The 21,814-nt window shown below is 39.9% G+C and overlaps 2 protein-coding genes across 21 annotated transcripts in view; one reads left to right on the forward strand and one right to left on the reverse strand.

Moving 5' to 3' along the window:
• The window catches only part of FUBP1 (far upstream element binding protein 1), a 37,390-nt gene extending 35,972 nt beyond the window's left edge, over window positions 1-1,418 (reverse strand). For all 18 annotated transcript variants that reach the window (XR_015699330.1, XR_015699328.1, XR_015699327.1 and 15 more), the window contains exon 1: window positions 1,174-1,418. Coding sequence is in view for 11 of the 18 variants with exons in the window: in XM_087734733.1 (XP_087590859.1) it covers window positions 1,174-1,287 (114 nt within the window). In the remaining 7 variants the exon portion in view is untranslated. The remainder of the gene's footprint in view (window positions 1-1,173) is intronic.
• A 35-nt stretch (window positions 1,419-1,453) lies between these two features.
• Window positions 1,454-21,814, forward strand: part of DNAJB4 (DnaJ heat shock protein family (Hsp40) member B4) — a 33,449-nt gene continuing 13,088 nt past the window's right edge. The window contains exons 1-2 of one of the 3 annotated variants that reach the window (XM_087734743.1): window positions 1,454-1,556; window positions 20,627-20,913. In XM_087734743.1, the coding sequence (XP_087590869.1) occupies window positions 20,703-20,913 (211 nt within the window). In that variant the 5' untranslated portion in view covers window positions 1,454-1,556; window positions 20,627-20,702. Of the gene's footprint in view, window positions 1,557-1,655; window positions 1,796-20,346; window positions 20,475-20,626; window positions 20,914-21,814 lie in introns of those variants that run through there. The other 2 variants (XM_087734741.1, XM_087734742.1) reach the window with 2 other exon arrangements.

A 21,814-nucleotide genomic window follows, 5' to 3' on the forward strand; every position in this document is an offset into this window, starting at 1 on the left:
AAAACAGTCAGCCCTCATTCATTCCCGGTCTTCTAAACGATTTTAAGCGATTTAGACAATGCATATTAACATTACCCCAAATAAGTAAATAAAAGGTTGCCGCTAGAAACAGTTCTGCTCACAGAAATCTTATTTTTTAATGTCTTCAAGGAGACTTGCGCTCATCCTTCAACAGCAAAGCTTCCTATATTTTCTTCATTGGTTGGGAAAAAAAAAAAACACAAAACAACAAAAACCAAACCAAACCAAACCCCAAGCCCCCTGCCCTTTAAACACCAAAACCTTTTTTCTAAAAGGGGCTTTTCCTTTTCTACCCATTCTTCACGAAACACTGCGGTATCTCACGGAGGGCCTGACCGCTAAAACTATGCCAAACCTCAGCAGTCCCGACTACACCGGGTCTTCAAATATTGCCAAAACCGCGACGGGTTATTGCCAGACAAGGCGAAAATTTTGCCCAAGAAATAATGAAAACATCGCCCGTGGTGCAAAACCTACAAATAAAACTTCGGGATAAGGAACTTCCGAAAAGACAGCCCTCGCCGCCCTCGCTCCGCAGGCCGCAGCGCTCCCCAACCGGTCTGAGCAGGTTAGCGGGCACCCAGGGCGCCTCGAGGAACACAATACGGGCCGAGCGGCGGAGCCGCCCTCCCTCCGGCTCCTCCACCGCCCGAGCGGCCCGGCAAGGCGCCGGGCTCCCGATAAGGCGGCGGGCCGCTACTCGCCGGCCGAGATTTTGCCTCGCGGCAGGAACCCCGCAGCACCGCTTCCCTCGCCCCCGCCGCCCCGCCATGGCGCGGATCACCTCGGGCCGAGCCGGGGCACTGCGGGCGCCCAGGCTGCCAGCGGGCAATGGCGGAGCGGAGGGAGCCGGGGTCTGACTGGAAAAACCCTTCACCGCCCGAGGAGGGCGGGCGGGCAGCGCGGGCGCTCCCCACGGCGTGCGCGGAGGGGGGCGAGGGGACGGGACAAAGCTCCCCCCCCCGCAGACACGTACTGGCGGAGGGGCCCCCTCCTCAGGTCTCCCCAGGGCCCAGCGTCGTCAGGGCGCAGCCCGCTAACTCCTCCCGTGCCTCAGGCGCCGCGGCCTGGTCAGCAGCTGCCTCCAGGCCCCGGGACCCGAGGGCCCATTGATTTAGCAGAGCCACGTTGCACACACACGCACGCACGCACCTGCCTAGCCCTCTGCAACGCGTCTTTAAAGGCATCGTTCACTCCTCCACCTCCACCGCCGCCTCCCCCGGGCGCGCCCGAAGCAGGAGGGGGCACCGTGGAATAGTCCGCCATACTCGCTCAGGCACCGCTTCCTGCCCCACTCGCTGCCTGCCAAGAAAGAAAGAAAATGGCGGCGGGCGGGAGCCTTTCACATTCCTGCGCGGCATCGTGCTCGGGGAGGGGGGGAGGGAAAGCAGCGTAACCTCGCGAGACCTCGGGCGAGATTTCATAGGGCTGCCGGAGAACGGCGAAGAAACGTCGCGGCGCTTCGCCAGGCCCCGAGCGGCGGGGCCAGCGCGCGCGGAGGGAGGGGGAGGTGGCGAGCTCGCGATGTTTCCATGGTAGCGCGAGGGGGTTAGAGACACGCGGTGATAGGGCTGGGAGCGTCACGTGGTGCGAGGGGAAGGGCCGGGGGCGGGGGGGGGGGAGTGCAGCGCAGCGCTGCGCCGGAGGCGCCGCGGGGCAGATCTCGCGTGATTTGTTTTCGAGCCGTTGGTGTGCGAGTGGGAGCCGCGCCTGAGGCGCGGAGGCTGCCGGGAGCGAGGTTGGCTTGGGGGGCGTCTGAGGCGGCGTCAGGCGGGTGAGTGCAGGAGGGCGGTAAGGGAAGGGGGCCCGGGGACAACCGGCAGCGCTGCGGCGTGGCCGCCTGCCCGCGTTAGGCTGCGCCTGGGGTGGCGTTTGGCGCTCTGGTGGCTCCGTTCTTCCCAGTTCCCGGGCCGGCTGAGGACCGGGCGGTGAGGGTAGCGGCGGTGATGTCCCAAGCCCTGAGCGGAGCAGGAAGCCGGGCCTTTTTCCCGCCTTAGCGCGGCGGTGCCCTGTGGAAGGGCTCCTCGTAACGTCGTGCCGCGGTGCCTGGCGTTGCGCGGCCGCCTGGCGCTGTCGGCGTGCCCGCCGTGTGACGCGGGGCGGCTGGGGAAAATAATGCAAGCCCCGTTCGTGGGGGAGAAACCTTGGCGTCTGGTGGTGCGGGCTTTACGGTAGCTGGAGAGGCGAGGGGTGCCTCGCCGGGCTCGTTGCCGAGCCCCGCGGAGAGGCAGAGGAGTTGAGCCGAGGGGACAGAGCCGGCGGTGCGGCGCTCCTGGCGGCACTGCCGGGCGCGGCCCGTCGCTTGTTTTGGACGGCTTTGCGGCTGTTCCACCGCGCCTTTTCCCCTCACCTTTCAGGGAGCTTCGCTTGATTCCTCCTGCAGCGTCCACGATTGTTTATTTCTTAGTGGAAAATGATCGCTGCTATTGTACAGTTTTTACAGTTGCGGGGTGTTCTTTTTTCCTGACTGCGCAAGCACAAGCTTTAATGAAAAATTGGAGCTAGTAGTGCTGTAATCTGGGCCCTGTTTAGGTCCTGTGACCTGGTGGGGATGAACTGTCACGCTGAATATGGATGACGGTGTTGCTAAGGCTTCACATCTAGATAAGGTCATAGAATATCTACTTAGCTATCGTAGCGGTAGAGACTAGATAATACTGAAGGGAATCTAAGCTGTACAACTGTTTTCTGTACTGTTCTGAGGCAACGCTTTGCAATTTTAAAAAATTTATTTATATGCATTGAACTATAGCTTCTTCATGGGCTCCTGGATTGCACAAATATCATGCTTTTTTCAAACGTATGTACTTTTAAACTGAAGTGTGGGAGGCTTCTTCCAGCCTAAATGAATCTGTGCTTCTCTGTTGTCAGTACTTTTAATTAAGGAACTGGTGTTTTGGACTTTGGCTGGTTTTGGGCTATATGCAGGGAGGGAGCAACTCTGTTGAAGTCGTATAATAAAGTGCATATTGCTGTCTTCTCTTTTGGCTAGCCGTGTAGTTCCATGCTGCCTTAAGAAGTTCCTGGTTCCTTATTGGTCCCTTCAGTTCTGGCTGTTTATAAATGGGTTCATTCTAGTAGACCTTAAGACACAGTGCTGCTGCTGAAGTCAGATTATCCTGCATCTTCAGTCCAGATAACTCCACCAAAGGAAGCTGAAAACATGCTAGATTTTTCTCCTTCTGTAAGACTTTTGAAGTAGTATAGTTCAAAAGCGTTTTAAGATTAATATATTCCACAAAATTAAAATTCCTACATGCTTTTAGGCAGATTACAGTGTATAATTAGAGCTAGGTGAAACTTGCTGCTGAGATACTTCTGCTGAAAAAGCCTTTTCAGAAGAATTAGCATGTACTTTCTGTTAATGTAGCTGTGTTAACCGGGGGAGGGGGGAAATAAAAATAGGTTTGGAAAGTGCGAACTTCATTTTCATGCTTGACTCTTTGCTATTTCTAAACAATAATTTGACCTTGAACTTTTTTTTTTTCATTTCCTTTGTTATTGAGAATTTAGCTATGTATACCAGCCATGCAATGCAAATAAGTCGAGTGATAGTAGTTGACTATGATGCATTGAAGCGAAGACTGGCTACTGGCTATGTCTTTCGTGACTCTTTGCTTATTAGAAGGTGTGAAGCGTCTACGGACTTCACTTTTTATTGTTACGAAATGGGATAATGATTCTTTGCTAAGTTCTGTGAGACAAACCAGTAGCTATATAACACTGATGATATTTTTAAGCAGTTATAATGCCTTGGGCTAATGAAAACACTCTGTCTGGTACTGTAAGTGTTCTAGTTGTATTCATAAACAACTAATGATAGGTGAATGTTAATTTTGGAATTTTTATCAGCTTTTTACTACTGTTTGAGGTGATACTTCATTTGAAAGAAATTTAGTGTATATATGATTCCTCAATCTTCCAAATTCTTGAAGCCACTGTATTTCTTAGGCCTTTCAGATAGTTAGAACATGAAATTTAGCAAATTACAGAGGAGTAAAATCTTAAATATTATATACTATATAAACATTACGCCCTTATTTTCACTGTTCCTAAATTGATCTAATGACCTTTATCAACAGTTAAAGAGTTGCTTCTATCTGTATTTCCCATGATGGCACTTAGAACCTATCTGCTAGAAACCCCTGTCTCTTAAGCACTCTATCTCCATTTCCCTTTATTAAATGATACTTCTGTTGAGAAAATTATCCCTATGGGATTAATTCCTTCTCCTTAATGTCTTAATGGAGTGGGGTGAGGATGCAACCCCTTAACAGTGCTAACTGCAATTTTCTTTCAAATACTTTACTGACTTGTTACAGCAGCATATGCCAGGTTATTCTGCTTTCTCACTTGCAAAAATTACTCATTGCCTGTTTTCTCAAATCTGCCTTCTAAGAAATTAAATGTAGTAGATTGGTAAGCAAATATTTGCACTGTGCTGCTAGAGCAAGAAAACTTTTATTTTGCTGTGTAAAATAAGCCTCAGTTCTACAGTAACTCATTCTTACTAAAGGATGTATAGTAACCTTCTACCACTTATCTTGTAGAATTTTAATAATTAGATAGTAGATAACATAAGAGGTAAAAGAGAATATGGAGCTTTAAAATGCCTTTCAGTATTTCTTTTGGAGATTGGAGGAAAGTGTCTCCCTTAACTAAACTTATTAGATAATGACATCTCTCATGGTTTTCAGGCCATAGTCTAATGATTACTGAAAACAACAACTAGAACATTCTGGTAGATGTAATTACTGAGAAACAGCTAGTTCAAATGAAAACTCTTGACAAGTCAGAAAACTTCTTATGTATAGTGTGGATTGTTACAGACTTAAGTAATGGAGAGTTCTGGGGGAAAAAAAAAAACTACAAACAAACCATATTTCTGTGGGTTTTTTTTTATTATTTATTATTTATTTTTTTTTTAATGAAATATTGTATGTATGAAGGAATCCTTACTTCTACCAAAAGGTACTCAGGGTATTTCTAAATTAGCTAGTTCAGGCGTTGCGAAAGCATAGAGGCAAAAGTGTGGAACTGACCCAAATCCCTTGCATAAGCTAAGACACTTCAGTGCATGCTTGCATTCAGTTCTGTTCTGTTGTTGGGTTGTTTGGGTTTTTTTTCCCTTTAACAATTGACTTCAATTTTGATCTGTGGTGACCAGACTGAAGGGTAAGGCAGTCCTGAAAGAAGTGGTTTGGTATTACAAACAGGGTCATAAACTAAAGGATTACATTTCTTGTAAAGTTGCCTCTGCCAGCTTTCTGGGTATTGTGTTTTGTTTAGCTTTGCCTCAGTACACTAAACACTTACATAGGAAAAGTGATTACAGTCTCTAACTATCGGAGAAGCATAACATAAGCATTGTGATAGCTGTACATCTGCCTGTTATGCTTTCTGCAAGTCATTGCTGGTGTGGGGAAATTTGCAGTTGGTTTCTGATGATTTCATCACTTTGGGAGATTTAGATCGACTGATTGAGATCTCAACTGTCAGCTGGTGCTCCTGCACTGGCAAAGGGTGTCCAGGATCTACAACATTATCAATAGAAAACTCCCTTAAGTAACTACTGGGAGAAGATTCAGCACGTGCTCTATATCCAAGCAACTGTTGATCTGTTCTGATCTTTCATATTTACTACATGTGCACTGAAGTAGCAATTACAAATTTTGGATCCACAGTTTAGATCTGAAAGAGAATGTATTGGTGGAAAAACAGTAATATTAAAGCATAGCTTAAACTATCTACAAAATCTATACAATGCTCATAATTACATTCTCTTTTGAAAGAGATATGAGGGTCAAGGGGAAGTTTTTAGGAATGAAATAGTAAGATTCCTGTCAGAAATCACCCACCCAGGATGATCCCAGTGATGGCCAGCTGTGTCTTCCTAGTCAGCAAGTATTCGTATTATGCTTCATTCCAGACAAATGCAGAGGCATGGGTTGCTACTGAGGAATTGGAGGGGGTAGGAAAAAGTATTTGTGGGAGGGGATGGGAGTGTTGAAGAGGAAGGGCAGCCTGCTCTGCTGCAGCTGCTGTCACATCTGCCTTCACTCAGTGATGATAATGCAGCTTTCCTCTTGGCTTCTGGGGGAAGGGCAAGAGTGAATTTGCTCTGTAAGCCCCTATCTGGTCCCCTGTGTACCAACTTCATTATAGTAAGCTTCAAAAAACCCCAAATCTTTGGGGTTTTTAGCTTACATTTAGTCATGCTGCTTTTCTTAGCAAAAATCTTTTACTGTATTAAGTATGTGAAGAAAAGCTGTGTAAATATTGTAGATTCTTTAGAGCACTTGTCTTGCACATTTTACTCCTGTGAATCTTATTTCATATGTATTTGATTTAAAGCTAGAAGTGGGTTGAAGCTGCTGAAAGGAAATTTAATAGTAAAATGTAAAAGGGAAGAAGGGGTCTTCGCCCAAAGGTTTCTGTTGAGGTCTACCGGAAAATTTGATTCTGGGCTTGAGGATAGTTGAGCAGTAAAAAGATTAACATGACCTAGCCTCTGAGCTTTTGACTAGCTTACAGAAGGCTATCAAATTGCATTAAGCCACCATTGCGTTAGGTGTGTCACAAACACAGAAGGATAAATCAGAGAACATGCACTTCTTCCTTAAACACAACTGAAGTATGCAGTGAGACAGTGATTCACCATATAGAATGAATGTAGTGCAAAAAGGCAGCTGGATAATATTAGCGTGATAATGTGGTCATCAGTCTTCAGCGTCCTACTTGGTCAAGGGGGTTGGATGCTTTTGTGTGAATGTCATGGGAAGGAAAGTTTCAAGAGCCTAGAGAATTTGTTTGCTGTTAGTATCTGCAAAACTCCTCCCAGATGGGGGAGAAAAAAGTGTGAAAGGCCTTGTTTGAAATAAATTGGTTGATGAAACTAGGCATGGAAGTTGCATATGAATGGGGGTTAAGAAGGGCAGAGATGGGGACTGAAGGACTTTTAAAGGGAGAACAAATAATTATTGCAATAGTAGCTGTAGGGGATAGAAGTGTCTACTGTATTCCTCTATCAGCAGAGCACTGAAGAATGTGCATTCAAGCCCTGTTAATAAGTGTGTAAATATATATTTTATTGAATGAAGGCAGTAATGTTCAGAATTCTCATCTCAAAGTGGGAAAAGCTTGATTACTTTAAAGGGATTGGTGAACTTCCCTGTTACGTAGGCCTGATCCCTAGTAATATTCTTTCTGATACTGTTTAATTACAGCTAACATCTTTATTTGTTAATTTGTGAGTCAGAGGACCTTATTTTTAACCAAATTGTGCATCTATCACGGAGTCAAAAAAAAAAACTAGCATAGAAAGGAAAATCTTTTCTGAGGGTGAGGAAGGCAAAATGGAAGAGATGCTTTAGAAGCTCTAAATGACTAATCCCTTCAGTCCATAATACCATGATTATGACAAGCTTATCCAAACTGAAAATCCTCTTAAACTTTATTGTAAGGGTTACATGCATGTTCTGGGAAAAATAAATGTTTGCAGTGAAGTTTGTGAATGTGTAAGCATATTTTTTCTTTAATAAATCAATATCCAGAGGCTTCTTAAGAGAAAGCCATAGTCTGCCATTTCATTATCTATTGGTGGTTAAAAGTATCTTGGCATAATCATCAAAAGCCCAGTTGTATTTAAAAATGAGCCCTCAGTAACAACGCTGCATAGACTTGGAAAGGGATGAATGTTGCTGGGTTAATCTCAGATATCACTCCAAAAAATCAGTGATGTAGTTGTCATGATACGACTTGATCTGAAGAGCAAGAAAACAGGAGGTTCCCTAAGTTTAGCTTAACAAGAAACCATAGACCTGTAAACTTTTTGACTATGGATTGGTATTTTCTGCGGAGAATATAAAGAGGAGATCTTTTACTTCCTTTGCACAGGTTATTGTCTGTTAGGATTATGTCCTGTGAGTGAACTGATTCTGTGTAATGTTCCCATTAAATAGTCATGGAAATGATACATTTTATTTGCAGCTGTCCTCTAATTCATCACTGTTCTTTGTACTGCATTTTTTCAGAAGGGACAAAGAAAAGGTTAAAAAGAAAATATGTCACTTTCTACAGTGAAATGTCTTTCTAGGACTTGCTACCATGCAAAGTTTGAACTTTTATTATGAGTTTGAGGGAAAATTTTCATGGAACTATAGAATTTCTATAGTATGTTAGTAGAATAGATGCTGAAATTGGCTATCGTTTTAAAACATTATTGCTTTACAACACCTAGACATTTTTCTGCTTAATTGTTCGTTCATCTTTCCGTGTTGTACCTTCTTTACCTAGCATGATTTAATCTAGAGGAATAGGCGCTTAAGTGATTAACTGTAACGTAGTTGCAAACCCCCTCTTCCATCTTCTTTTCCCAAAAGTCTTCTAGGTTGACTAAGGGGGGAAAAAAACAACTAAGAAACCTGATTTGAGCTGTGGGATGTGCTTGAAACATTTGACAGACTAGTGAGCAACTGTTTTGACATTTATTACAGCAGATTCTGGTAAATGTAACTAGGGCTGCCTGTATTTCTGTCTTCTGTAGGTGAACAGAAGTACATTCTTATTGTTTCAACTTAAATCAAGTGCGTTTAGGTACGCTGACATACGTTCCTTCAGGTTAAACAGAGTTGTTCTGACATGTCGTTACCAAATTCCTGTCTTTATACAACGGTTCAGTGCGTGTGTTTTCAGCCTTGCATGTAAAACTAGCTGCGTGAATCAGAGCAGCTGGGTGGGATTTTGACGAGCGCACTCTGGAAAAAGCATCTAGTGTGACCATCTCCTTTTGCTTATGTAAGAACAGTGTGATCACATGTCCACAGCAAAAATGTGTGCAGTTCCTAATTTGGTAATGCATTAATAACCCTCATCTGTTTGAGTATAACGGCAATTAAAAACAATACAAGGTAGCTGAGTCGCTTTTCCAAGTGGATTTATTTGTTTTGCAGTTCCTCTCTTCATCAGGGTTGAGAAAATAGTTTGTTTTCTACTGGAAACTATTAATTTCTGTCATTATTACAGGAAAAAAAAAAAATGTGACCCATAACTGTGATCATGTTTATTCAGTTTTTTCTCTCAGCTCTTCTGTTTACTGATAGCTTTTTAACTGCCAGAAAAAAATCTAATACTTCTGCAAGAAGAAAAAATGACTTGCAGACATGACTTCTGTCTGTTCCTTAATTATGGAACATGACTGAAGTAGTGGTACAACTCTAGATGTGCCTATTGGTCTTCAGTACAAAGCTGTAGAGTCTATTCACTATTAGGAAAATATTTCTATAATGTGTTATGTTCCAAACTGGCAGTGTGTTGAGGCTGTTTTTTTTTTTTTAAATAGAATGAATCCAAATACTTAAGTGATAGGCTGAGAACCATTGGAAAGAAAGACTTCAGGTTCAGATCAGGTCATATCTGAGTCATGCCAGTGCTAACTTCCCAGAGATTTTTAGCAAGAGCTAACCTGTAAGCACTGTCTTTATTCTACAAGTGTCCTGAATTCTCTGCTGCTGCCTCTTTGGCGAGACAAAAGGTTGTTAATTACATTGTTTGGTGGAAGAAACCCCTTAGGATTATTTTGCTGTGAATGAAGGAATTGCTGCCATAGTTAAGGTTAACACCAATAAGTTGTTACAGGTGGCAGATACTCTCCCTTTTCTACAGGTGAAAGGCTAAAAGAGGAGCTGTTGGATGCTACTTCTGTTGAAATAGATATAAAATGAAACGGTCTGCCCATCCTAATGTTTCCTGGGTGATAAGGTAGTTGTGATAACTAACTTTATGTAGGATATTGAAATAAATGCGTTTAAAATGCCTTTTAAAAATATCTTTTTCTGTTCCAATTTCTTGAAGGAAAGTCAGCAAGGGTTATTGTGGAAACTAGAACTATTTTTCCATTGTCCTTTTCCTGTTAATCAGTACATAGCACTACTATTAGGTCACAGGAGTTCTCCTACACCAGGATTCATTTGGTGGAAGAACTGGTAGGGAGCCAATCACAGTTCCCAGGGTCTGAGCTGGCTGGCCTTGCGTCCAGTCTCTAGCCCAGAGCAAATGTTACTTTGGTTTGTGCCAGCTGGCCCTGGTCCGTGGGGTGGAGAATGCCAGACTGCAGAACGAGTAGCATATGAGCTGGCTGTTCTGTGTCTATACTTGTAGGGAGATTTCTGCCTCTTCTGTGCTGCAAGAGTGGGGCTGAATCCATCCAGTGGTAATGTCAAATTAAGCCTCAGTTTTATTGAAAACAGGAATATTAGAAACATCTTTACAAGTGTTACTAAATACCTGTTTTTAAAAAGTCCGTTTATTTTAAGCAACAACCCTCTTTATTTCACTTGGATGGAAAACAATACCGATATTAATTGCTTAATATTCATTTTCCCAGGTTTGTATAATAAACACATCTGCAGGTGGGAAAACGACAGTAGAGGTCTACACGTTTTCAAATTTTTTTTTTAATATGTGAATTGTTTGAGAGCCTATAGGCAACTGGTACTTTGTTTCACAGGAACAGATGGAGAAGTGGCAGGAGAGAAAGAGGAGGCAGCATGGTTGCAAGTGGTACCCTGGATTGTAATTTAAAGTCAGTTTTAAGTAAAACGCCTCTAGTCTGCGTATGTTTAAAAAAACCCCAAAAAACAACAACAAAACACCAACACCCCAAAAACCCAAAACAAAAAAGCTCCCACCAACCTTCCTTGGCAGTACTAATAAATGAGTTGAATGTTTTTTTGAAAACATATACGAAACAATACTCAAGTTATATGGCAAGGAAGCATGCTAGAATAGAGTACCCAAACACTTTTCTTCTAATATGTTAGTTGGAGCAGACCTCTAGCGCTTGGCTGAACCCATACATTTGGACAGCATTTGTCTGTCACTGGGGTTGATTACATAGTGCCAATGCTCACGTTTTAAGCTTCTGTGTTAGAAAGTGTTCGTTCTTTAGAACATGGAAGTTGGTGAATTGCATTATATTGAGATTGTTATTAATCTAATGAGGGTGCTCATCTGGAGAATGCTGAACTGGTTGTCCATTAAGTGGTCTGTTTAGCCCAGTAATTTGTGTTTGAAAGTGGGCATAAGTAGATGCTTCAGGGAAGGTTGGAATAAAGCAAAGCTTGGTCCTCTTTTCCACCTTCCTAGCTTCCAAATATTTGCAGCTCAGGGAATTCCGGCTCTGGCTTCTCTGGCAAGGAACTCGCAGTGGATCTCTTCTATGGTATTTTTTTCAGGGTCCTACTGAAACCATTTTTGAGTTTCCAGTGTCCTTTGGCAGGGAATTCTATCGCTTGTAGAACTTCTTAATTTTATTGTTGAAACGGGCTTCCTCTAGTTTCACATAGTGGCTCTGGCTTCGATGGGAGTAAACCATGAACTGTTCATGTCTCCACCTCCTTTCTGTCATTTTTAGACCTCTGTGACTTCTTTCTGTCTTTTTTGCAACTGAAGAACTCAAGCCTCCTCAGTTGTTTCTCATGTGGAAGCACTTTCATATCTTTGATCATCTTTTATGGTCCTTCTCTGAACATTTTAAAAAAATTATACTTGGTTTTGGGAAGTTGAGGGGAACAGAACCGCACAGTGTTATGGTGTAGATGTACTATTGGTACTGTACTGTTCATATGATACTATAATAATGTTTTCTGTTTTGTTCTCTATTCCTTTCCTAGTAACTCCTAACACTTCATCTGCTTTTTTTTTTTTTTTTTCTGGCTACCAAGCAATCTTCTATTCTTTTTGACACTAATCAGTATTAATCAGTACTACTTTTACCTTTTTTTAAGCAATATCTATTTTGTTATGTGGTATACTATTCATGCTGAGAAAAGTGTAACATGGAAGCCTATGGCATATGTATAAAGCGTATATATAACCAGTAAAACACTCCTATGTGACAATATTGAAAACATATTCAGGGTCCGAGTATGTTAGCATTTGAAAATCTGAAAGACTTGTGTTGCAGCAGTATGTTGTTTCTTAAAACAATTACCAGAAAGGCTATAAAACTTTAATACAATCAAATAAAAAGGAGCTAGCGTTGGAGGGAAACAGTGAGCAATTAGGAAGCCTTAAACTGTTCATCATGTTAAACATCTTTACTTGTTATATAACCAGCATGGGAAGGTTGGTGGCATGGGAGAAACCTGACTGGTACGGTGTGATAAACGCGTGATTAAGTCTAACGCTTCATTTGCATATGGGCTGTTTCAGGACAGAATTCCTTGAGTCTTGGATAAACTCCTGAGTGATAGCAGTCAGAGCTAAAAGTAGTTAGGACAAAAATTCAGGCTTATTATATGTAAAACTGAAAGGAAGAACTTTGACTACTATATTTTTCTGATTTCTTTGCCCCAAACTGATAACTTAATAGTAAATTGTGCAGAACTTGTCAAAACAGAACGTTGTCTTGGAGGAAACAGAACTTCAGCTTCCTTATGAATTTGATTTTTTTTTTTGTAACAACAGTGAGAAGATGTGTCACCTTACCAAGACAGTACACTTTTCTATATAGATGTCTACAAAAGTACATATGGCAACAGTGTTATTAACTACTTGAAGTTTGTAGTACCAGTGTGGTAAATAGGCGTAGTCAGTAATGGGAGGGAACCTGTTAAATGTTTTGCATGATTGGCATTTTTCCTGGTTGACCAATCAGCTTCTTTTGAAGAAGCTTTTTTACAGAAAATTTATGTGGGTGGGAATTGAAAAGCACTTGTGGAATCTGTATTCTTTCAGAAGAGGGAGACCTTAATCTGTAGATGAAAATACTTTGTGTGTGTGTTGCTTTGTGTGACTATACTTTGTATGTTTCCTTTTGGTTTTCTAAGTGCAGTCTGGTACTTGGCTGAAGTAGTTAATCACACCATTGTGAAGTAAGGGGGAGTTAGTTGCATTTTCTTTAATGCAGTACATCATAGCTGAGTCCTAAGAACTTTGCCTACTTGCAAGATGATGTTTGTTCCCTCTCAGCAGTGGAAAGTTAAATTTGGAAAATTCTTCCAAGTGTATTTTTATTCTTCAGCTATAGTAGAGATTGTGACTTCGTAGACAGGAATCAGGTATGAGAAAGCAATTCCTTATGTTAATGACATATAAGGTTGCTATGTTGTGATGAAGGATCAGTCTGCATGTGTTACTAGTGTCCTAGTCATGTTTTTAAAGATAGTTGTAACCATGTTTAATATAAAATCTACTTGAGGTTTAGATCAGTTTATTTTCTTTTTTTCTTTTTCTAGTATTGTATGTACTTCTACGTAAGTCATAATGTATATAGTGGCAATAATCATTTTCTGAAGAGAAGAACCCAACCCTATAACTTAATATATAATAAACGATAGTAAGTTTTAATGTGAAAATATGAGGGACGTTTTCAGTTGTGCATAGCATGTCTAGCTTTTGGTCTATTGTTACAAAAGTAACAAGAAAAATAAAACTAACTAAAAAAAAAGATAACAGTGCCTGCTGTCTTGTTGTGTAGATTTTCCAAATAAAATCGAAGGCTGCCTGAATCACAGGCTTAAAAATTCATTTTGAAAGTTCAGAAGTGGTAACAGTATATCTCTGGGTGATAGCAGTATGTGTTTTGAGATTTAACATTTGAACTTGAGCTGTAAATTCATGTCGACTCTGAAATGTATATTTAAAGGAAGCTTTCCCACAGAAGACCTTAAAAACATGCCCTTTGGCCTGTTGGCAGAAGCATAACTTCATGTATATTCTAGTAATATTATAAACATTATTTTGAAGCAGATACTGCCAATATAAAACAGAAAATATTTTTGTTGATACTAGGGCTGGTATAACTTAAATATAATGAATTTAATTGTCTTGGATAACTTTGTATCTTGCACTTTCATTTAATATCTCTTCATGAACCAAAAATAATCAGACCAGATCTTTTCAGACAATACTATGGACTTTTAAATGTAGAAAGTATAGTAGGTATGTGTCCTATGAAGTACTGTTTCACGGTGACTTAGATATATCCAATAGAGGCCAGATGTTTTTGTAAAGCATGACTATACCTATCCCGCAACATTTCTTCCCTTTTAATCTGTGAGGAAATCAAAAGTCAACAAGTCTTTTTAATGTAAGCTTCAATTGTCAGTGAATTGCATTAAATTGCACTATTGCACGTGCCTCAGGAAAGAAATTATGATGTATGTAGTACACTAACTGGTAAATACCTTGGGGTGCATTTCAATTTGAATCTTTAACAAGCAGAGTGTCTCAAAGACACAATGTATGCAATATGAAAATATAAGCGTGCCTAGTTACTCAAGTATGCTGTTTAACAAAGTTAATGTTGCTGTCTATTGCAACTTTATAATTCTATTAATTTTCTTTTACTCTTATGTGGTATTTCACTTTCTTTTATGATTATTTACTTAGATGTGAAATCAGCCCCAGAATCCTTATGTACCATGAACTTTTTACTTCCACCACAGTAGCAGCATGTTTTTGCAGAGAACTGAAGGAAAAGTTTGACAAATTTGGGTAGTTACTTGAGTATGAAGTGCGTGACTCAATGAAGCTTTTCTTTTAGGGCCATTGGCTGATTAGAAAACTGTTACACTCTGAAGGTTTCACTTTGCATTTTCTGTTAGTTGATTTTTTTTTTCCTATATCTATTTGTTGCTTCTGTTGTAAACTCAAAAATTTATTTCTGTGTATGAGACCAGCTGCTGAATATTTCTGTAGTGAAACTCTAATGAATTAATGATTGGGGTTTGCATGTACAAGGTCTTATTCACGGTCCAAAAGTATAAACGTAGCTCAATCAACAGCTACATACAGTTAAAGATGGTGGGGAGAAAAGTCATTGTCAAAATTTTTTTCTCTGGGAAAATAATGGATGATCTTATAGGAAATTTTTCTATTGTATATGGATGTGCTTTCTTCAAACCATTGTAGACAAATGTCAGTTTATTCTGTTCATTAATGTGGGTTTGCAAATATTGTGATACTTAATTGTGATAGAGCTTTTCCTGGGGAGGGATTTGGCTCCTCTGCCTTGACATTTACGTGCACATGTGTATTTATAGTTGTGATCTGTCTGGAATTTGCCTTTGTGGTTTTGTTTGCTCTTTAACTTGTTCTGTGATCTAGTCCTGTCTTTTTCAGTTTTGTTTCTGAAGTTTAATAGGTGAGGAATGCAGAAGAAATGGCTTAATTTAAAGGAAATAATAAGGATTTTTATTCAACTCCAGATACTTCAGGGAATAATGACAGTGTTCTGCTTAGAAGATTTTCCTTAAAATAACCTTATACTGGTGCTAATTTAGGATTAATCTAGAATTTGAGTTCAGTGTAACTATTATTCTGAATGTTTCCTTAATTTATTTCAGTTGTTCTTATGAAGGCTTCTTTAAAGAAAGCAACTAATTCAAAGTTAATATTATCAATGCAACTGTTTTAAGACCTGGAAGTGGTATGACCTTGCTCCCACTGTTCTGCCAAACTTAGGATGTGTAGTGCTTGTCCGTAGGTATGTGAGTTAAACTATGGTTGTTCAGAGAGAATAATGGGAAAGATATTTTAAAGCAACAGTTATTTCACTGAAATACTAACTCAAGTGGAATGCTGAATATGAGCAGTCAAACTCAGTCTCAGAAGTGAAGGTGAACTGTTGAAGGAACAATTTTCAGCTTTCTAGTGTATATTTTGTAAACATTTTTAGATGAAAAAGAAGTCTTGTATTGCAAAAGTGAATGTCACTTTCTTGTTTATGATCAAAGAACATAGATAATCCTCTGTAGATAGGAGTGGGCTTATATTAGGCAAGTTCTGTATAATTTCAAAATTTTATTCAGTCTTCCTGAGAATTAATAACATTTTTTAATAAATTGTCTGGCTTTTTAGTAATTTGTTGCAGTTGAAGATGCACCGGTTTTTTTTCCCCCAGTCAACTTTAAAAAGCTTCAACTGAAATTCCCATTTTATGTATTTGTTTTTTAATTTGGAGTGTAACAAATAACACTGATGTAAGGAAGTGCTGAACAAATACAGGCTGCTAACTTTCTCAGTGCATAATAAGAATACCCTAAAGTAGCTTATAAAAACAGGAAGACACATCTGAGATTGCCTAATTTTGCAGAAAATTGGCTTACAGAATTCGCTATCAGCAAAAGCTTCATAGATAACCATTCGATACTACAGTGATGAGAAAAACTTTTCCCTCTATATGCCTGAAATGGAATGCAGGTATTGTATTTGAGACTGTGTAAACAAAGAACTGATGGTATAGATGGTTAATTGGTTCATAATATGATATATCAGTCAGAGAAATGTTGATGTGGTAGAATGAGGAAGAAAAGTAGCTAATTGATGGTGTGTTTTTTATCTGTTATGTTTTTGAGGTGGCGTCACAGCCAAGTGCATTCCCGGATTTATATGTCTAAGAAGTTGCTTAGCACTCATTCGGGAGCACTCTTAATCAAAGTCCTAAATTATGACCTTACTAATTTTATAGATACATGGTTTAGTGGCTTGATTCTGGGAGGTTTCAATAAGTTGCAGGATGCGCTACTTCTGGCTTGTCATAGTTGAGGCCAGCCTTGGCTACAGAGGATCTATTGGGTTGTCTGCTGTTAATGCTCCCTAAACAAATCAAATCACGGCAACCACCCCTCCTTTAAGTAAAAGGTAAAAGTCCAAATAGAGCACGCATCCCAGTATGCTGCGGTTAGAACCGTGCGTGAGCAGCTGTGCATACAGTGCAGGTGCCTCATGGTACTTGGACACTGAAGTATGAGCTGACTGAAATGCAAGGACTCTGGGAAAGGAGTTTACTGACAAAATGCCCTGTGATGTTTCTAAGCTTTGCTACGAAGGAGGAAGACCGCAAGGTAGAAATGCAGAAACTTGTAAAGAACAAAATAATCCCATAAATGAGGTCATCTTTCGCACACTACGTAATGGCCTATCTGTTTTTGTAAAGGACACTTATTCAGGCATTTAAACAAAAAATAAAAATCTTATTCAAGCGTATTGGAAGCGGAATCTTTTCACAGTCTAGAAGAGTTTTTTTAAATACTTCCACTTCTAGGTGTATATGGTAACAGGAAAGATAGGACTATAGCAGTAAAACTAAATATGTGGGGTTTTTTTTTAAAGCTGTTTTGTTTTCTGTTTATCTGTACTTACTTGAAGGGACCACAATGCCAGAAGTCCTTGTTGTGGAGAGGACATGAAGGATTTTCCTTTCTTTTCTTTTGTTAATAACTGAAGACAAATGTGGGATAAAATGACAAAATAAACAATAAAGAATTGCAAAGATCAGATATTCAGAGTTCTGGAAAATCTAGCAGCTGTGATTTATTATCTGTCCTTGAAACTGCTCTAATACTAGAAGACTGGAAGGTGTAGACACTTACCACACTTACCAGATGGCTTTCACTGTCTGAAGAAGTGCTGGTATGATTAGATACGATCATTAGCATGGTCACTAGATGTTCATCTTGTGCATGCTAGTCTTTTAATAATAATAATAAAAAAGTTTTAACTAATTCTGAGGGTCATATCTCTCAATCTTACAAATTGTTTAAAGAACTTGATAAGCATGTGAGAGGAACTGCAGCCTACTTGTATTTCCAAAAGATCTCTGATTATATGATAAAAGGAAGGTCACAGCATGAAGAAAAAGAAGGAACATCCTTTCTGGAAGGAGGTGCTCCAGTTATCCTGTCAGCTCTTAGAAGATATGAGATTCCAGACTGTAAATTCATTCTGGCATGAAGATCTCGTGCAGGGCAGGAAGTAGAAGTAATGTAGTCATTGCTGTACATCTCGCTCAGAATCTTAAGTAATTTCATTTTTAGGGAATAACTTATCTAATTAGGGTATAACTTGGCACTTTTGCCAGAATAGCATGTTCCCCTCTGTAGGGAGAGAAAGGATGCCTGAACACTTACTCACTCTGATTGTCAGCAAAAAGTTCCAGCGTAACTTTTGTTGTTACCAGAATTTGCTCTGTAAGTTTTGACATTCGAGGGGAAGAAACTTTTGACTTAAGAAGAAATCCTGACTATTGGGTCTTCTAATGAAACCTGGGAAAATTAATTACTATGTTTTACAAAATGGGGGAATATCCTCAAAGAGGAAAATTTCTTATACTTTGTTTTTTAAGCTAGTGTCACTTCAATTGACCAGACGTTTTGAAAAACATAATGAAAAATACAGTCCTGAAACTAGTCTGAGCTATTGCTGTTCTGACAATTCTATTCTATGACAACACAGTGACACAAATATCATGGGGTCCTTCTCGGACACTCACTGGTGAGAATACTTCAAGTGGTGTAAATTATGACCCCACCAGAGGTTGCTCTAACCATACCATGGGAGCACAGCTGAGCATAACAACTCCTTGTACTGCTGGTTTTGCAAGAGACTTTAAGGCTGCTCTAAATCTTGTTCTGTCAATAGTGATGAAGTTTGTTTGCTGTTCTAGTTCAGAGTATCGTAACTACTGGGTTTGGATGGTGATTTGTCATGTTTGCAACCATTCCTTGAGCGTACTAAGGTTAAAAACGTCCACTAAAACACATGTAAGTAAATAGCTTCTTAGGGAGCGGTATTATATATTACACGAAATCAACTGAAGTCCTGTTTTAATTCAAGCTATTGTACCTACTGCTTTCAGAACTCCATAGTGGAGAAAATGCTGAATTTAGGATATGGGTCTACAAGAATTTATCTGAAATACTAATCATAAATTAACAAAAGTAGCACTTCTCAAAGAAAGATAAAAAGAAAAGGGTGATTAGTAAAAGACTAGCTTTATTCCATGTGGAGCTCGGGAACAACTACCTTCTTCAGCTGTAAAGATAATTGATTCTGTAACCTTGTTGCTCTCAGTGTTCCAAAAATGTAAGTCAGTCCTGAGAGATTTGGTGTCAAGGGGAGCTGATTCCTTCTTTCAGTACCCTTTGGCCTCTGTTACATTTGAAATAATAACTACAGATATGCAAAAGTTCTTGCTTTCTCAAAGACTGTGATGAAATCTCATCTTTTTTCTGTCTTCATCTTTCCCACCCCTATTCCAAGGAGAATGTAAAAAAAGAAGTATTAAGCAAATCCTGGATAGGGAATCTAGTAAATTCTATTGCAGAAATTGGAAAAGAATAGATACGATGTGAGGGATAGGGGGAGCGACACATGTTGGGGGGGCAGGGGGAGGGAAGTCCTGAATGTTTTTCTAGTACTCTCCAGTGAGGGAGAAATTTTCTGTCTCTTCTGATCAGCCCCCTTTTAAGTTAGAGCAGGTTTTGGAAAAAAACCTTCAAATATAATGCTCCCTGAATCAGAAGGTTCATGTTCTCCTCTTGAATTTGATTGTCCCTTGGCTGCTGTATGCTGCCTGCCTTAAACTTTTTTTATCATTAGAAGGAAGGCAGTCGAGCCTAATTGTCTTCATACAAGTAACTTCATAATTGAGCCTTGAAATGTCTTCATACAGATAACTTCTAGATATGACCAAAACTGTTGTATTTTAATACTTTGTTCCAGGGAGGAATTATTTTTCAAGCTATGCTAATCAATCTTGATGTTTATTGCCATACTGACAAGTAGGGATAATTTCTTGATCTATAACTCTTAACTAAGATCCAAAAGAAATCTTGCAGGCTGCAACTTCATGCCGTTCCCTCTGCAGAGCATGAGAAATACTTCAGTAGTAAAATTTGTACTATGTATTGTAAAATGTGTAGGAACCAGACATTTTTCTGTTATTAACATCTCATCAGATGAAAGCTATTTGTTTGATATATTGCCATACTTGTATAATAGTCTTGATATTGCCTTTTGTGTAGGAGGAGGCCAGGGCAGGGAGTAACAGTTTTGGTCTGCTTTACCTGAGTGGCTTGAGTTGTGGTAAACTGGTATTTTTTGCTCAGATTCAGTTTCTTACTGCTTAACAGTACCTGGCTGTAGTCAACTGTGGTCGAGGGTGGCTTAATTTTATTTTTAAAGAAATGAGGTTATGCTTTCTGAAGCTTTGTAGTTAACTTGGGTGTAAAATACTTCGTAGTCTTTGCTGGAAAGGGTACAAATCCACGTTGATATATTTGGAAAACAGTTATATGTACAGCTGTCTCTATAGAAACTGTGAAGTAAAATGCTATAATTGCTTTATACAGGCTACTGCATTTCTGTTGGGGCAGTTATGGCTTTAGAGCTGACTGGATTCAGCCCTGGTGGTGAAAGGCTTCACACTATTAAACCTTTAAACTTTCTAGTTGCTTGAGAAGGGAGGAAATAGAAGTTCAGCATTTTCTCTGTGTGTGTGCGTGTGCGCGCGCGCATGCGTCCGTGTGAGAGAGAGAGTGAAAGCTGTGCAGACCGTTCAGCCGGGGCAGTCGGGGAAGTGACGTCCTGTATTATTTGTCGTTCTAGAAAGAGCGGAGACACGTACTGTAGATGGGAGGACTCTAAAGAGGGCTGTGTCTTGTCCGGTGTGTATAATTATTTATAAATGAGCAACAGGGGAAGGAATGAAATACGGAGAAGCTGTCTAGTGTTTCTTTAACGTATCGGAGAGTTTGTTGATTTGTAATAGTTCTGTTTGTTTCAATTCCAAATTCGATTTCTGTTTTTCCTTCTCTAGCATCTCTGCGTTGCTAAGACACTGGACGCTGCTTTCTTTATTAGCAAGGAAAATCTGAATTCCTCCAGCACTCAGGATGGGGAAAGATTATTATTCTATACTGGGAATTGAAAAAGGGGCTTCTGAAGAGGATATCAAAAAGGCTTACAGAAAACAAGCGCTTAAATGGCATCCAGATAAGAACAAATCTCCACATGCAGAGGAAAAATTCAAAGAGGTTGCAGAAGCTTACGAAGTGCTGAGCGATCCCAAAAAGAGAGACATTTATGATCAGTTTGGGGAGGAAGGTATGTATGTCTCTGTTATACTTTGATCAGTCACTTTCATTATGTTGAATGAAGCAAAATAAACATAAATGATGCATGAAAACATGGCAGGTATTGATTTTTAGGCAATGTATTTGTACTGCTTGGAAGTTTGACTCGTCAGCTTTTTTAATGCAAAATGTATTGCAGAGTTTTAATGCTGATCTAGTTTTAACTTCTTATTTTAATGTGTTTTAATGTTTTTTTAAAAAAACCAAATACTTAACAGGCAAAAAGTTGCTGAATTGAAAAAGTTTGTATGACCCATAAATAGCTTGCTGGGATCTCTTACTGCTGTCATCCCCTGCCATAGCACTTTTTGAGGTGCAGTTCGAGAGAGATGTATTTTCTTAAATTTTTGCTGAAGGGCAGTCTGCTTAATCTAGGCAGGGCAGTCCTTCTGAGCAGAAGCCCAGGTGTCCAGTCCGTAGTTGTCCTTGGCTTCGTGCCTGGAGAGGAAAGAATTTAGCTGATGTCATGAAATACCAGAACAATTTTTTAGCTTTAATTGTAAACAGTGATAACATGCCAAGAGAATGAGGCCTCAGAAATGTCATATTTATCCTAAAATGGTTATCTGGAGAGGATGACTTTTTTTTTTATTTTTTACCAACGTGACTTTCAGTCTTATGATTGAGCAACAGAGGAAGTCATTAACATCCCTCCCCTTAAATGTAAGGCATCAGAAATTCCACATGAAATAGTTACTTCCGTTGTGACAAGTAGGTCCACTCACTCATTGTCGTTCACTCAGGGCCATGTTTTTTACTGATATAAAGGAGGACACTTAAATAGCAGTACTTTGGGGAAAATTGTGGGCTTTTATGAATACGTTATAAAACTTGGTCCTCTGTCATCTGTAGGACTTAATACAATTGTTAAC

This window comes from Nipponia nippon, unplaced genomic scaffold (genome assembly GCF_047370975.1).
Source record: "Nipponia nippon isolate SJK-2023a ecotype South Korea unplaced genomic scaffold, ASM4737097v1 scaffold_5, whole genome shotgun sequence".
NCBI lineage: Eukaryota > Metazoa > Chordata > Aves > Pelecaniformes > Threskiornithidae > Nipponia > Nipponia nippon.